The sequence below is a fragment of the Myodes glareolus genome, chromosome 7 (assembly GCF_982192425.1).
Source record: "Myodes glareolus chromosome 7, mMyoGla1.1, whole genome shotgun sequence".
NCBI classification, from domain to species: Eukaryota; Metazoa; Chordata; class Mammalia; order Rodentia; family Cricetidae; genus Myodes; species Myodes glareolus.
This window is the reverse complement of record NC_142032.1, coordinates 62,442,971-62,457,469: the sequence shown is the minus strand read 5'-3', so window position 1 is coordinate 62,457,469 and position 14,499 is coordinate 62,442,971. Positions and strand designations below refer to the sequence as shown.

The following is a 14,499-nucleotide window of genomic DNA, read 5'->3' as shown; positions in this document are numbered from 1 at the left end:
ACAACACGGTTTAAGTTAAAAATGATTTGTGGGTGACAGATATGCTCTATTTATTTATTGTCTCTCTCCTGTGCTCATTTATCCCTGCTCTGATTGTCTTAAGAGAGTCTGGTGCTCTTCTGTTCAAATGACACTCTGCTTTCTTTCCTCACTTCCTGAGGCCATTTTCTAGGAAAAGAGCCTGAACTTAAAGTGACAGTCGGTAACCATAAGACAGGAACTGATTGCTGGCTCTGTGAGGACTTCCTGAACAAGGGAGGCCTAGAGCATGTGTAGGGAGCCTGGTCCTGAGGTGGGTGTCTCGAGAGGAACACTCCAATCGGGTGTCCTCAGAGTATATGTTGAACTCATGTTCCTGTGCAGGTTGACCCTGTGATCCACAGAGATCACTGCCCTGTGGGGACCCTGGTTGTTGTTGGGTAGAGAGCTAGTGGAAACCATGGCAATGAGAAATGTACACACTAGTTTCCAGGCCTTACCTGGCCTCCATCCCACCTCTGCCTCCTGCATGTCCCCTCAGATGAGATGTGCCAGGACTAGGCTATCATTTTCTTTAGCACTGACGTAGATTGCATTTCTAAACTCAGGGCCCAACTAGATCTCACATGCTAGCTTCCCAAGGGGCAGGCGTGGAGCGCTGCTTAGAGACGTTAGGAAGGCACGCGGGCCACTGGTGAGTTCCTTGCAGGAAACAGAGGGCTAGAGAAGTCAAATGGGCCTGAAATGTATGGGATCAAGTCCTTAATTCAGACAGATGGGGGAATACAGAATAGTGCTCCTTAGAGGCAAAGAGAAAGGAACTTGCAGTTAGGTCCAGAAATACCCAAAGAAGCTTCAAGATCAGGCCTTCATGGAAGCACCAAGTGATAATGGGAAGAAAAAACACACTATAAACCAGACCACTCTTGTGAAGAATTCTGTGGAGTAAACAGTTGAAACGTAAGTAGGCTGGGACCAAGGAGTCAGCCAGTGTCACCACTTACCAGGTTGAGGGGACGGAGAGATGGAAGAGTCCGGCTTGGAGGGTGACACTAGGGTAGAAGGTGAGGAGCTTCCACTGGTAGTAGCAGGGCTGCTCAGGAACGCAGTTGTAGGCAGTGGGCTGGTACCAGGAGGTCTAGTGGTGTGGTTGGTGTCTGGGGAACTTGGGAAGACTGTCATGCCCATGGTTGAAGACAGTAGCCCGGATGTAGAGGCTTGGGTAGTGAGGGAGGTAAACTGGGAGGTGGTGGACTTTGAGGAGAACGAAGAAAAGGTGGGGACGTGAGATGTAGTCTTGGCAGTGGATAGAAGGCTAATGCTGACGGTTGGCCTACTAGACGGGGTAGGCATCGTGGGGAGGGTGGGGAGAGCAGAGGAAGAAATGGACGAGGTGACAAGGGGGGAAACAGAGGAATTAACAGGAGTAGAGGCGGCAGTTGGAGATTCAAAGGAAGAAACAGATGAAGGATAAGACACGCTGGTGGGTGTAGTGAACAATGGCGAAGGTGACGCTGAGCTGGGAGTAGGTGTGAGAGGGAACGTCATGGAAGAAGATGGGGAGGATGCGGAAGAGTGGAAAGAGGTAGGGGATGAAACAGAAGGAGAATGTGGAACACTACTGAGAGAAACCACAGTGGATGTGAAGCTTGTTGGAAGAGAAGAGGAGGAAGGGGAAACAGAACTGTGGGGAACTGAGGATGGACTCAGCTCCGAGGATGAAGTTCTTGCTGTTGTAAATGCAGAAGTAACTTGGGTAGTAGCACTTGTACTAGAAGAGACAGGTGGTTCTGTTGTGGGAGAACGTGTACCGGTCATTGGGGTTGTTGGAAGAATTGTACTCAGTAGGAGAGATGTGGAAACTGATGAGAGAGTTAGGGTGCTAGGGGTCTTGGAAGTAGGTGACAGAAAGGACGTTGAAAATAATGACTGTGGTGTGGATGACGACCAAGTACCAGATGAGGTTGGAAAATAGGAGGTGCTCTGTATGGACGTCTGTGAGGGGAGACCTGTGGTGTGCACTGTGCTAGAGAAAACAGCAGTGGATGAAGGGTGTGTGGTGTGTGGCGTTTGAGGACGACTAGGTGTCACTGAGGTGGTTTTGGAGACAGGAGTACCAGTTACAGACATGGTAGTCCCAGTTGATGCGCTTGTAGCAGGAACTGATGTGGACTGATGGGCAGTCATGGAAGAAGTGTGTGAAAGGTGGGAAGTAGAGGTTCTGCCCGTGGAGAATGTGCTTTGAGCTTGTGTGGTAGCGCTGGTTGTGTAAATGACAGCTGTTGGTGTATGTGGGGTCCCTGTGGTCTCCACTGTGGTTTGTAGAGGGGTGCTGTGTGGCCTGGATGTGGGAGCTGATGATGATGATGTCTGTTGGGTTGTAGGAGTGTTAAGTGCCTCAGAAGTTGTGACAGAAGAGGTTGATAATGATGGCTGTGGTGTGGTCAAAGAGGTCTGAGGCACTGATGGTGTTGGGAAGGTGATGGTGGTCCTTTGGGAAATTCCTGAGGTACTTGAGGTGTGTGTTGTTGGAGAGGTAGCAGCTGTGGGGGTCGAGTGTGTGCTCTGTGGGGTCTGGGTGCTGCTATGTGTACCTGAGGTGGTATGTACCACAGGGGTGCCAGTTACACCCATAGTAGATGTGGTCAAGATGGGGGTGACGGGAGCTGATGTTGATTGAGACGAGGTCAACGTGGAAGTTTGTGGATTGTTGGAAGTGGATGTCTTTTCTGTGGAGAATGAACTGTGAGCTTGTGTGGTAGTGCTGGTTGTGTGAATGACAGCTGTTGGTGTATGTGGGGTCCCTGTGGTCTCCACTGTGGTTTGTAGAGGGGTGCTGTGTGGCCTGGATGTGGGAGCTGATGATGATGTCTGTTGGGTTGTAGGAGTGTTAAGTGCCTCAGAAGTTGTGACAGAGGAGGTTGATAATGATGGCTGTGGTGTGGTCAAAGAGGTCTGAGGCACTGATGGTGTTGGGAAGGTTATGGTAGTCCTTTGGGAAATTCCTGAGGTACTTGAGGTGTGTGTTGTTGGAGAGGTAGCAGCTGTGGGGACTGAGTGTGTGCTCTGTGGGGTCTGGGTGCTGCTATGTGTACCTGAGGTGGTATGTACCACAGGGGTGCCAGTTACACCCATAGTAGATGTGGTCAAGATGGGGGTGACGGGAGCTGATGTTGATTGAGACGAGGTCAACGTGGAAGTTTGTGGGTTGTTGGAAGTGGATGTCTTTTCTGTGGAGAGTGAGCTGTGTGCTTGTGTGGTGGCAATGGTTGTGTGAATGACAGCTGTTGGTGTATGTGGGGTCTCTGTTGTCTCTACTGTGGTTTGTAGAGGGGTGCTCTGTGTCCTGGATGTGGGAACTGATGATGTAGTCTGTTGGCTTGTAGTGGTGTTAAATGTCTCAGAAGTTGTGACAGAGGAAGTTGATACTGATGGCTGTCGTGTGGTCAAAGAGGTCTGAGGCCCTGATGGGGATGGGACATTGGAGGTGGTCTGTATGGACGTCTGTGAGGGGAGTCCTGTGGTGTGCACTGTGCTAGAGAAAACAGCAGTGGATGAAGGGTGTGTGGTGTGTGGCGTTTGAGGACGACTAGGTGTCACTGAGGTGGTTTTGGAGACAGGAGTACCAGGTACAGACATGGTAGTCCCAGTTGATGCGCTTGTAGCAGGAACTGATATGGACTGATGGGCAGTCATGGAGGAAGTGTGTGAAAGGTGGGAAGTAGAGGTTCTGCCCGTGGAGAATGTGCTTTGAGCTTGTGTGGTAGCGCTGGTTGTGTGAATGACAGCTGTTGGTGTATGTGGGGTCCCTGTAGTCTCCACTGTGGTTTGTAGAGGGGTGCTGTGTGGCCTGGATGTGGGAGCTGATGATGATGATGTCTGTTGGGTTGTAGGGGTGTTAAGTGCCTCAGAAGTTGTGACAGAAGAGGTTGATAATGATGGCTGTGGTGTGGTCAAAGAGGTCTGAGGCACTGATGGTGTTGGGAAGGTGATGGTGGTCCTTTGGGAAATTCCTGAGGTACTTGAGGTGTGTGTTGTTGGAGAGGTAGCAGCTGTGGGGGTCGAGTGTGTGCTCTGTGGGGTCTGGGTGCTGCTATGTGTACCTGAGGTGGTATGTACCACAGGGGTGCCAGTTACACCCATAGTAGATGTGGTCAAGATGGGGGTGACGGGAGCTGATGTTGATTGAGACGAGGTCAATGTGGAAGTTTGTGGATTGTTGGAAGTAGATGTCCTTTCTGTGGAGAATGAACTGTGAGCTTGTGTGGTAGTGCTGGTTGTGTGAATGACAGCTGTTGGTGTATGTGGGTTCTCTGTGGTCTCCACTGTGGTTTGTAGAGGGGTGCTGTGTGGCCTGGATGTGGGAGCTGATGATGATGATGTCTGTTGGGTTGTAGGGGTGTTAAGTGCCTCAGAAGTTGTGACAGAGGAGGTTGATAATGATGGCTGTGGTGTGGTCAAAGAGGTCTGAGGCACTGATGGTGTTGGGAAGGTTATGGTAGTCCTTTGGGAAATTCCTGAGGTACTTGAGGTGTGTGTTGTTGGAGAGGTAGCAGCTGTGGGGACTGAGTGTGTGCTCTGTGGGGTCTGGGTGCTGCTATGTGTACCTGAGGTGGTATGTACCACAGGGGTGCCAGTTACACCCATAGTAGATGTGGTCAAGATGGGGGTGACGGGAGCTGATGTTGATTGAGACGAGGTCAATGTGGAAGTTTGTGGATTGTTGGAAGTAGATGTCCTTTCTGTGGAGAATGAACTGTGAGCTTGTGTGGTAGTGCTGGTTGTGTGAATGACAGCTGTTGGTGTATGTGGGTTCTCTGTGGTCTCCACTGTGGTTTGTAGAGGGGTGCTGTGTGGCCTGGATGTGGGAGCTGATGATGATGATGTCTGTTGGGTTGTAGGGGTGTTAAGTGCCTCAGAAGTTGTGACAGAGGAGGTTGATAATGATGGCTGTGGTGTGGTCAAAGAGGTCTGAGGCACTGATGGTGTTGGGAAGGTTATGGTAGTCCTTTGGGAAATTCCTGAGGTACTTGAGGTGTGTGTTGTTGGAGAGGTAGCAGCTGTGGGGACTGAGTGTGTGCTCTGTGGGGTCTGGGTGCTGCTATGTGTACCTGAGGTGGTATGTACCACAGGGGTGCCAGTTACACCCATAGTAGATGTGGTCAAGATGGGGGTGACGGGAGCTGATGTTGATTGAGACGAGGTCAACGTGGAAGTTTGTGGATTGTTGGAAGTGGATGTCTTTTCTGTGGAGAATGAACTGTGAGCTTGTGTGGTGGCAATGGTTGTGTGAATGACAGCTGTTGGTGTATGTGGGGTCTCTGTTGTCTCTACTGTGGTTTGTAGAGGGGTGCTCTGTGTCTTGGATGTGGGAGCTGACGATGTAGTCTGTTGGCTTGTAGTGGTGTTAAATGTCTCAGAAGTTGTGACAGAGGAAGTTGATACTGATGGCTGTCGTGTGGTCAAAGAGGTCTGAGGCCCTGATGGGGATGGGACATTGGAGGTGGTCTGTATGGACGTCTGTGAGGGGAGTCCTGTGGTGTGCACTGTGCTAGAGAAAACAGCAGTGGATGAAGGGTGTGTGGTGTGTGGCGTTTGAGGACGACTAGGTGTCACTGAGGTGGTTTTGGAGACAGGAGTACCAGGTACAGACATGGTAGTCCCAGTTGATGCGCTTGTAGCAGGAACTGATATGGACTGATGGGCAGTCATGGAGGAAGTGTGTGAAAGGTGGGAAGTAGAGGTTCTGCCCGTGGAGAATGTGCTTTGAGCTTGTGTGGTAGCGCTGGTTGTGTGAATGACAGCTGTTGGTGTATGTGGGGTCCCTGTAGTCTCCACTGTGGTTTGTAGAGGGGTGCTGTGTGGCCTGGATGTGGGAGCTGATGATGATGATGTCTGTTGGGTTGTAGGGGTGTTAAGTGCCTCAGAAGTTGTGACAGAAGAGGTTGATAATGATGGCTGTGGTGTGGTCAAAGAGGTCTGAGGCACTGATGGTGTTGGGAAGGTGATGGTGGTCCTTTGGGAAATTCCTGAGGTACTTGAGGTGTGTGTTGTTGGAGAGGTAGCAGCTGTGGGGGTCGAGTGTGTGCTCTGTGGGGTCTGGGTGCTGCTATGTGTACCTGAGGTGGTATGTACCACAGGGGTGCCAGTTACACCCATAGTAGATGTGGTCAAGATGGGGGTGACGGGAGCTGATGTTGATTGAGACGAGGTCAATGTGGAAGTTTGTGGATTGTTGGAAGTAGATGTCCTTTCTGTGGAGAATGAACTGTGAGCTTGTGTGGTAGTGCTGGTTGTGTGAATGACAGCTGTTGGTGTATGTGGGTTCTCTGTGGTCTCCACTGTGGTTTGTAGAGGGGTGCTGTGTGGCCTGGATGTGGGAGCTGATGATGATGATGTCTGTTGGGTTGTAGGGGTGTTAAGTGCCTCAGAAGTTGTGACAGAGGAGGTTGATAATGATGGCTGTGGTGTGGTCAAAGAGGTCTGAGGCACTGATGGTGTTGGGAAGGTTATGGTAGTCCTTTGGGAAATTCCTGAGGTACTTGAGGTGTGTGTTGTTGGAGAGGTAGCAGCTGTGGGGACTGAGTGTGTGCTCTGTGGGGTCTGGGTGCTGCTATGTGTACCTGAGGTGGTATGTACCACAGGGGTGCCAGTTACACCCATAGTAGATGTGGTCAAGATGGGGGTGACGGGAGCTGATGTTGATTGAGACGAGGTCAACGTGGAAGTTTGTGGATTGTTGGAAGTGGATGTCTTTTCTGTGGAGAATGAACTGTGAGCTTGTGTGGTGGCAATGGTTGTGTGAATGACAGCTGTTGGTGTATGTGGGGTCTCTGTTGTCTCTACTGTGGTTTGTAGAGGGGTGCTCTGTGTCTTGGATGTGGGAGCTGACGATGTAGTCTGTTGGCTTGTAGTGGTGTTAAATGTCTCAGAAGTTGTGACAGAGGAAGTTGATACTGATGGCTGTCGTGTGGTCAAAGAGGTCTGAGGCCCTGATGGGGATGGGACATTGGAGGTGGTCTGTATGGACGTCTGTGAGGGGAGTCCTGTGGTGTGCACTGTGCTAGAGAAAACAGCAGTGGATGAAGGGTGTGTGGTGTGTGGCGTTTGAGGACGACTAGGTGTCACTGAGGTGGTTTTGGAGACAGGAGTACCAGGTACAGACATGGTAGTCCCAGTTGATGCGCTTGTAGCAGGAACTGATATGGACTGATGGGCAGTCATGGAGGAAGTGTGTGAAAGGTGGGAAGTAGAGGTTCTGCCCGTGGAGAATGTGCTTTGAGCTTGTGTGGTAGCGCTGGTTGTGTGAATGACAGCTGTTGGTGTATGTGGGGTCCCTGTAGTCTCCACTGTGGTTTGTAGAGGGGTGCTGTGTGGCCTGGATGTGGGAGCTGATGATGATGATGTCTGTTGGGTTGTAGGGGTGTTAAGTGCCTCAGAAGTTGTGACAGAAGAGGTTGATAATGATGGCTGTGGTGTGGTCAAAGAGGTCTGAGGCACTGATGGTGTTGGGAAGGTGATGGTGGTCCTTTGGGAAATTCCTGAGGTACTTGAGGTGTGTGTTGTTGGAGAGGTAGCAGCTGTGGGGGTCGAGTGTGTGCTCTGTGGGGTCTGGGTGCTGCTATGTGTACCTGAGGTGGTATGTACCACAGGGGTGCCAGTTACACCCATAGTAGATGTGGTCAAGATGGGGGTGACGGGAGCTGATGTTGATTGAGACGAGGTCAATGTGGAAGTTTGTGGATTGTTGGAAGTAGATGTCCTTTCTGTGGAGAATGAACTGTGAGCTTGTGTGGTAGTGCTGGTTGTGTGAATGACAGCTGTTGGTGTATGTGGGTTCTCTGTGGTCTCCACTGTGGTTTGTAGAGGGGTGCTGTGTGGCCTGGATGTGGGAGCTGATGATGATGATGTCTGTTGGGTTGTAGGGGTGTTAAGTGCCTCAGAAGTTGTGACAGAGGAGGTTGATAATGATGGCTGTGGTGTGGTCAAAGAGGTCTGAGGCACTGATGGTGTTGGGAAGGTTATGGTAGTCCTTTGGGAAATTCCTGAGGTACTTGAGGTGTGTGTTGTTGGAGAGGTAGCAGCTGTGGGGACTGAGTGTGTGCTCTGTGGGGTCTGGGTGCTGCTATGTGTACCTGAGGTGGTATGTACCACAGGGGTGCCAGTTACACCCATAGTAGATGTGGTCAAGATGGGGGTGACGGGAGCTGATGTTGATTGAGACGAGGTCAACGTGGAAGTTTGTGGATTGTTGGAAGTGGATGTCTTTTCTGTGGAGAATGAACTGTGAGCTTGTGTGGTGGCAATGGTTGTGTGAATGACAGCTGTTGGTGTATGTGGGGTCTCTGTTGTCTCTACTGTGGTTTGTAGAGGGGTGCTCTGTGTCTTGGATGTGGGAGCTGACGATGTAGTCTGTTGGCTTGTAGTGGTGTTAAATGTCTCAGAAGTTGTGACAGAGGAAGTTGATACTGATGGCTGTCGTGTGGTCAAAGAGGTCTGAGGCCCTGATGGGGATGGGACATTGGAGGTGGTCTGTATGGACGTCTGTGAGGGGAGTCCTGTGGTGTGCACTGTGCTAGAGAAAACAGCAGTGGATGAAGGGTGTGTGGTGTGTGGCGTTTGAGGACGACTAGGTGTCACTGAGGTGGTTTTGGAGACAGGAGTACCAGGTACAGACATGGTAGTCCCAGTTGATGCGCTTGTAGCAGGAACTGATATGGACTGATGGGCAGTCATGGAGGAAGTGTGTGAAAGGTGGGAAGTAGAGGTTCTGCCCGTGGAGAATGTGCTTTGAGCTTGTGTGGTAGCGCTGGTTGTGTGAATGACAGCTGTTGGTGTATGTGGGGTCCCTGTAGTCTCCACTGTGGTTTGTAGAGGGGTGCTGTGTGGCCTGGATGTGGGAGCTGATGATGATGATGTCTGTTGGGTTGTAGGGGTGTTAAGTGCCTCAGAAGTTGTGACAGAAGAGGTTGATAATGATGGCTGTGGTGTGGTCAAAGAGGTCTGAGGCACTGATGGTGTTGGGAAGGTGATGGTGGTCCTTTGGGAAATTCCTGAGGTACTTGAGGTGTGTGTTGTTGGAGAGGTAGCAGCTGTGGGGGTCGAGTGTGTGCTCTGTGGGGTCTGGGTGCTGCTATGTGTACCTGAGGTGGTATGTACCACAGGGGTGCCAGTTACACCCATAGTAGATGTGGTCAAGATGGGGGTGACGGGAGCTGATGTTGATTGAGACGAGGTCAATGTGGAAGTTTGTGGATTGTTGGAAGTAGATGTCCTTTCTGTGGAGAATGAACTGTGAGCTTGTGTGGTAGTGCTGGTTGTGTGAATGACAGCTGTTGGTGTATGTGGGTTCTCTGTGGTCTCCACTGTGGTTTGTAGAGGGGTGCTGTGTGGCCTGGATGTGGGAGCTGATGATGATGATGTCTGTTGGGTTGTAGGGGTGTTAAGTGCCTCAGAAGTTGTGACAGAGGAGGTTGATAATGATGGCTGTGGTGTGGTCAAAGAGGTCTGAGGCACTGATGGTGTTGGGAAGGTTATGGTAGTCCTTTGGGAAATTCCTGAGGTACTTGAGGTGTGTGTTGTTGGAGAGGTAGCAGCTGTGGGGACTGAGTGTGTGCTCTGTGGGGTCTGGGTGCTGCTATGTGTACCTGAGGTGGTATGTACCACAGGGGTGCCAGTTACACCCATAGTAGATGTGGTCAAGATGGGGGTGACGGGAGCTGATGTTGATTGAGACGAGGTCAACGTGGAAGTTTGTGGATTGTTGGAAGTGGATGTCTTTTCTGTGGAGAATGAACTGTGAGCTTGTGTGGTGGCAATGGTTGTGTGAATGACAGCTGTTGGTGTATGTGGGGTCTCTGTTGTCTCTACTGTGGTTTGTAGAGGGGTGCTCTGTGTCTTGGATGTGGGAGCTGACGATGTAGTCTGTTGGCTTGTAGTGGTGTTAAATGTCTCAGAAGTTGTGACAGAGGAAGTTGATACTGATGGCTGTCGTGTGGTCAAAGAGGTCTGAGGCCCTGATGGGGATGGGACATTGGAGGTGGTCTGTATGGACGTCTGTGAGGGGAGTCCTGTGGTGTGCACTGTGCTAGAGAAAACAGCAGTGGATGAAGGGTGTGTGGTGTGTGGCGTTTGAGGACGACTAGGTGTCACTGAGGTGGTTTTGGAGACAGGAGTACCAGGTACAGACATGGTAGTCCCAGTTGATGCGCTTGTAGCAGGAACTGATATGGACTGATGGGCAGTCATGGAGGAAGTGTGTGAAAGGTGGGAAGTAGAGGTTCTGCCCGTGGAGAATGTGCTTTGAGCTTGTGTGGTAGCGCTGGTTGTGTGAATGACAGCTGTTGGTGTATGTGGGGTCCCTGTAGTCTCCACTGTGGTTTGTAGAGGGGTGCTGTGTGGCCTGGATGTGGGAGCTGATGATGATGATGTCTGTTGGGTTGTAGGGGTGTTAAGTGCCTCAGAAGTTGTGACAGAAGAGGTTGATAATGATGGCTGTGGTGTGGTCAAAGAGGTCTGAGGCACTGATGGTGTTGGGAAGGTGATGGTGGTCCTTTGGGAAATTCCTGAGGTACTTGAGGTGTGTGTTGTTGGAGAGGTAGCAGCTGTGGGGGTCGAGTGTGTGCTCTGTGGGGTCTGGGTGCTGCTATGTGTACCTGAGGTGGTATGTACCACAGGGGTGCCAGTTACACCCATAGTAGATGTGGTCAAGATGGGGGTGACGGGAGCTGATGTTGATTGAGACGAGGTCAATGTGGAAGTTTGTGGATTGTTGGAAGTGGATGTCTTTTCTGTGGAGAATGAACTGTGAGCTTGTGTGGTAGCGCTGGTTGTGTGAATTACAGCTGTTGGTGTATGTGGGGTCCCTGTGGTCTCCACTGTGGTTTGTAGAGGGGTGCTGTGTGTCCTGGATGTGGGAGCTGATGATGTAGTCTGTTGGCTTGTAGGGGTGTTAAGTGTCTCAGAAGTTGTGACAGAGGAAGTTGATACTGATGGCTGTCGTGTGGTCAAAGAGGTCTGAGGCCCTGATGGGGATGGGACATTGGAGGTGGTCTGTATGGACGTCTGTGAGGGGAGACCTGTGGTGTGCACAGTGCTGGAGAAAACAGCAGTGGATGAAGGGTGTGTGGTGTGTGGCGTTTGAGGACGACTAGGTGTCACTGAGGTGGTTTGGGACACGGGAGTACCAGTTACAGACATGGTAGTCCCAGTTGATGCGCTTGTAGCAGGAACTGATGTGGACTGATGGGCAGTCATGGAGGAAGTGTGTGAAAGGTGGGAAGTAGAGGTTCTGCCCGTGGAGAATGTGCTTTGAGCTTGTGTGGTAGCGCTGGTTGTGTAAATGACAGCTGTTGGTGTATGTGGGGTCCCTGTGGTCTCCACTGTGGTTTGTAGAGGGGTGCTGTGTAGCCTGGATGTGGGAGCTGATGATGATGTCTGTTGGGTTGTAGGGGTGTTAAGTGCCTCAGAGGTTGTGAGAGAGGAAGTTGACATTGATGGCTGTGGTGTGGTCACAGAGGTCAGAGAAGGTAACGGTGTTGTTAAGGTTATGGTGGTCCTTTGGGAAATTCCTGAGGTACTTGAGGTGTGTGTTGTAGGAGAGGTAGCAGCTGTGGAGGTCGAGTGTGTGCTCTGTGGAGTCTTGGTGCTGCTATGTGTACCTGAGGTGGTATGTACCACAGGGGTGCCAGTTACACCCGTAGTAGATGTGGTCAAGATGGGGGTGACCGAAGCTGATGTTGATTGAGACGAGGTCAATGTGGAAGTTTGTGGATTGTTGGAAGTAGATGTCCTTTCTGTGGAGAATGCGCTGTGTGCTTGTGTGGTGGCAATGGTTGTGTGAATGACAGCTGTTGTTGTATGTGGGGTCTCTCTTGTCTGCACTGTGGTTTGTGGAGTGCTCTGTGTCCTGGTTGTGGGAGCTGATGATGATGTCTTTTGGTTTGTAGGGGTGTTAAGTACCTCAGAAGTTGTGACAGAGGAGGTTGATAATGATGGCTGTGGTGTGGTCACAGAGGTCTGAGGCCCTGATGGTGTTGGGAAGGTTGTTGTGGACTGCTCAGGTGATGTAGAGTGAGGAGAGGTGGTGTGTGTTGTGCTGAAGACAGCCGCTGTCGTTTGAGAGTGTGTGGTGTATGGAGTGTTTGTACTGCTCGACAGGCCTGACGTGGTTGTGAACACAGGAGTACTAGTTACACCCGTGGTGGGCTTCATCGACATGGTAGTTGCGAGAATTGATGCTGACTGAGTAGGTGTGATGGAGGAAGATTGTGAGAGGAGGGCAGTTGAGGTCCTGTCTGTAGAAACTGTGCTTTTGGGTAGGGTGGTGGCACTGGTTGTATAAGCGACAGATATTGATGTCTGAGATGGTCTTGTGCCTTCCAGGGTGGTTGGCAGAACAGTCCTTAATGACATGGAGGTGGAGGCCAGTGATACTGAGTGAGGGCTGGTTGGGGTCTTAAATATCTTGGTAGTTGGTGTCACAGAGGAGGTTGGTAGTGGTGGCTGTGGTGTGGACAACGAGGTCTGAGGCCCTGATGGGGATGGGACATTGGAGGTGGTCTGTATGGACGTCTGTGAGGGGAGACCTGTGGTGTGCACTGTGCTGGAGAAAACAGCAGTGGATGAAGGGTGTGTGGTGTGTGGCGTTTGAGGACGACTAGGTGTCACTGTGGTGGTTTGGGACACGGGAGTACCAGTTACAGACATGGTAGTCCCAGTTGATATGCTTGTAGCGGGAACTGATGTGGACTGCTGGGCAGTCATGGAGGAAGTGTGTGAAAGGTGGGAAGTAGAGGTTCTGCCCGTGGAGAATGTGCTTTGAGCTTGTGTGGTAGCGCTGGTTGTGTGAATGACAGCTGTTTGTGTATGTGGGGTCCCTGTGGTCTCCACTGTGGTTTGTAGAGGGGTGCTGTGTGGCCAGGATGTGGGAGCTGATGATGATGATGTCTGTTGGGTTGTAGGAGTGTTAAGTGCCTCAGAAGTTGTGACAGAAGAGGTTGATAATGATGGCTGTGGTGTGGTCAAAGAGGTCTGAGGCACTGATGGTGTTGGGAAGGTTATGGTGGTCCTTTGGGAAATTCCTGAGGTACTTGAGGTGTGTGTTGTTGGAGAGGTAGCAGCTGTGGAGGTCGAGTGTGTGCTCTGTGGAGTCTTGGTGCTGCTATGTGTACCTGAGGTGGTATGTACCACAGGGGTGCCAGTTACACCCATAGTAAATGTGGTCAAGATGGGGGTGACTGGAGCTGATGTTGATTGAGATGAGGTCAACATGGATGTTTGTGGATTGTGCGAAGTAGATGTCCTCTCTGTGGAGAAAGAGCTCTTTGTTTGGGTTGTGGCACTCGTCCTGTAAGTATCAGGTGTTGTTGTTTGTGGTGGTCTTGTGGTGTCCTCCATTGTGATTGGAGTAGCAGTCCTTTTTGTCATGGATGTTGAGGGTAATGATAATGTGTGTTGGACCGTGTGGCTGCTAATTGTCATTGAATTTGATGTCACAGAGGAAGTTGAAATTAATGGCAGTTGTGTGGATGTAGTCTGAGGAGTTGAAGGGGTTGAGAATGTGATAGTTGTTTGCATAGATGTACTCAACGTGGGTCCTGTGGTGTGTATTGTACTGGAGACAGGAACAGTGGGTGAAAGATGTGTGATTTGTGGTGTATTGGGACTAGTTGTTCCTGAGGTCGTGTGGACTTCAGGGCTACTATTTACACCCATTGTTGATGTTTTCCATACTGTAGTGGGATGAAGTGATGTGGACCGTTGCTGTGTTGTTTTGGAAGGGTGTGTTAAGGACGCTGATGTGGTTTCTGTGGAGAATGAGTTTTGATTTTGTGTCGTGTATTTGGTTGTATAGGTGCCTGAGGCTAATGTGTGTGTTGTGTCTGCTCCCTTGACTGTGGTGGTGTGAAATTTTGTGGTAGATGTGTTTATTGTGGATGGTGAAGGCGGTACATGTGATGCAGTTGGCGTCATGAGAGCCTGAGATGTTGGTGTCACCTGTGATGTAGTAAGTGTTGGGTTTACAGAGGGCAGTGAGTTCTGCGTCTGAGGAAAGATAGTTGTCTGGATAGGTGTTTCTGATCGTGCAGTTGTGGACTGTTCTGTACTGTGGGAAGAAGCGGTTGGTTGAGAGTGTGTGGTCCAGGTCATGAGAGTCGGCTTGGTTTGTGATAATGTGTTTTGGGTCCAAGTACTTGTAGTAGGTGTTGGTAGGGTATTGCTTTGCCCTGTTTGTTGTGTGGTTAGGGTAGTCTTTCCCGAGAGAGGTAGTTCTGTGGTCTCAGTTGCTCGGCTGGTTGTGGCTGGACGGTGACTTTCCTGTTGGGCTGATGTCACTGTGGATCATGGCAGTGAACAATGTTCAGTTTATGTTCACAGTCCTTCATATATGCTGTGCTGTGTCCCTGGACTGGGTTTTCTCTTTTCTAACTTTCTGTTTTCTAAGCCAGTTTCCTAGCCCAGTGAGGCACTTGGCTTTCTTTGGAGCATGTTCTGCTGTTTTACCATCCCTTCTGTCCA

At 50.7% G+C, this 14,499-nt stretch overlaps 1 protein-coding gene across 1 annotated transcript in view; it reads right to left on the bottom strand.

Moving 5' to 3' along the window:
• Window positions 1-14,499, bottom strand: part of Muc6 (mucin 6, oligomeric mucus/gel-forming) — a 31,595-nt gene that overhangs the window by 2,107 nt on the left and 14,989 nt on the right. The window contains exon 31 of the mRNA XM_087908279.1: window positions 984-14,315. Coding sequence (XP_087764405.1) covers window positions 984-14,315 — 13,332 coding nt within the window. The remainder of the gene's footprint in view (window positions 1-983; window positions 14,316-14,499) is intronic.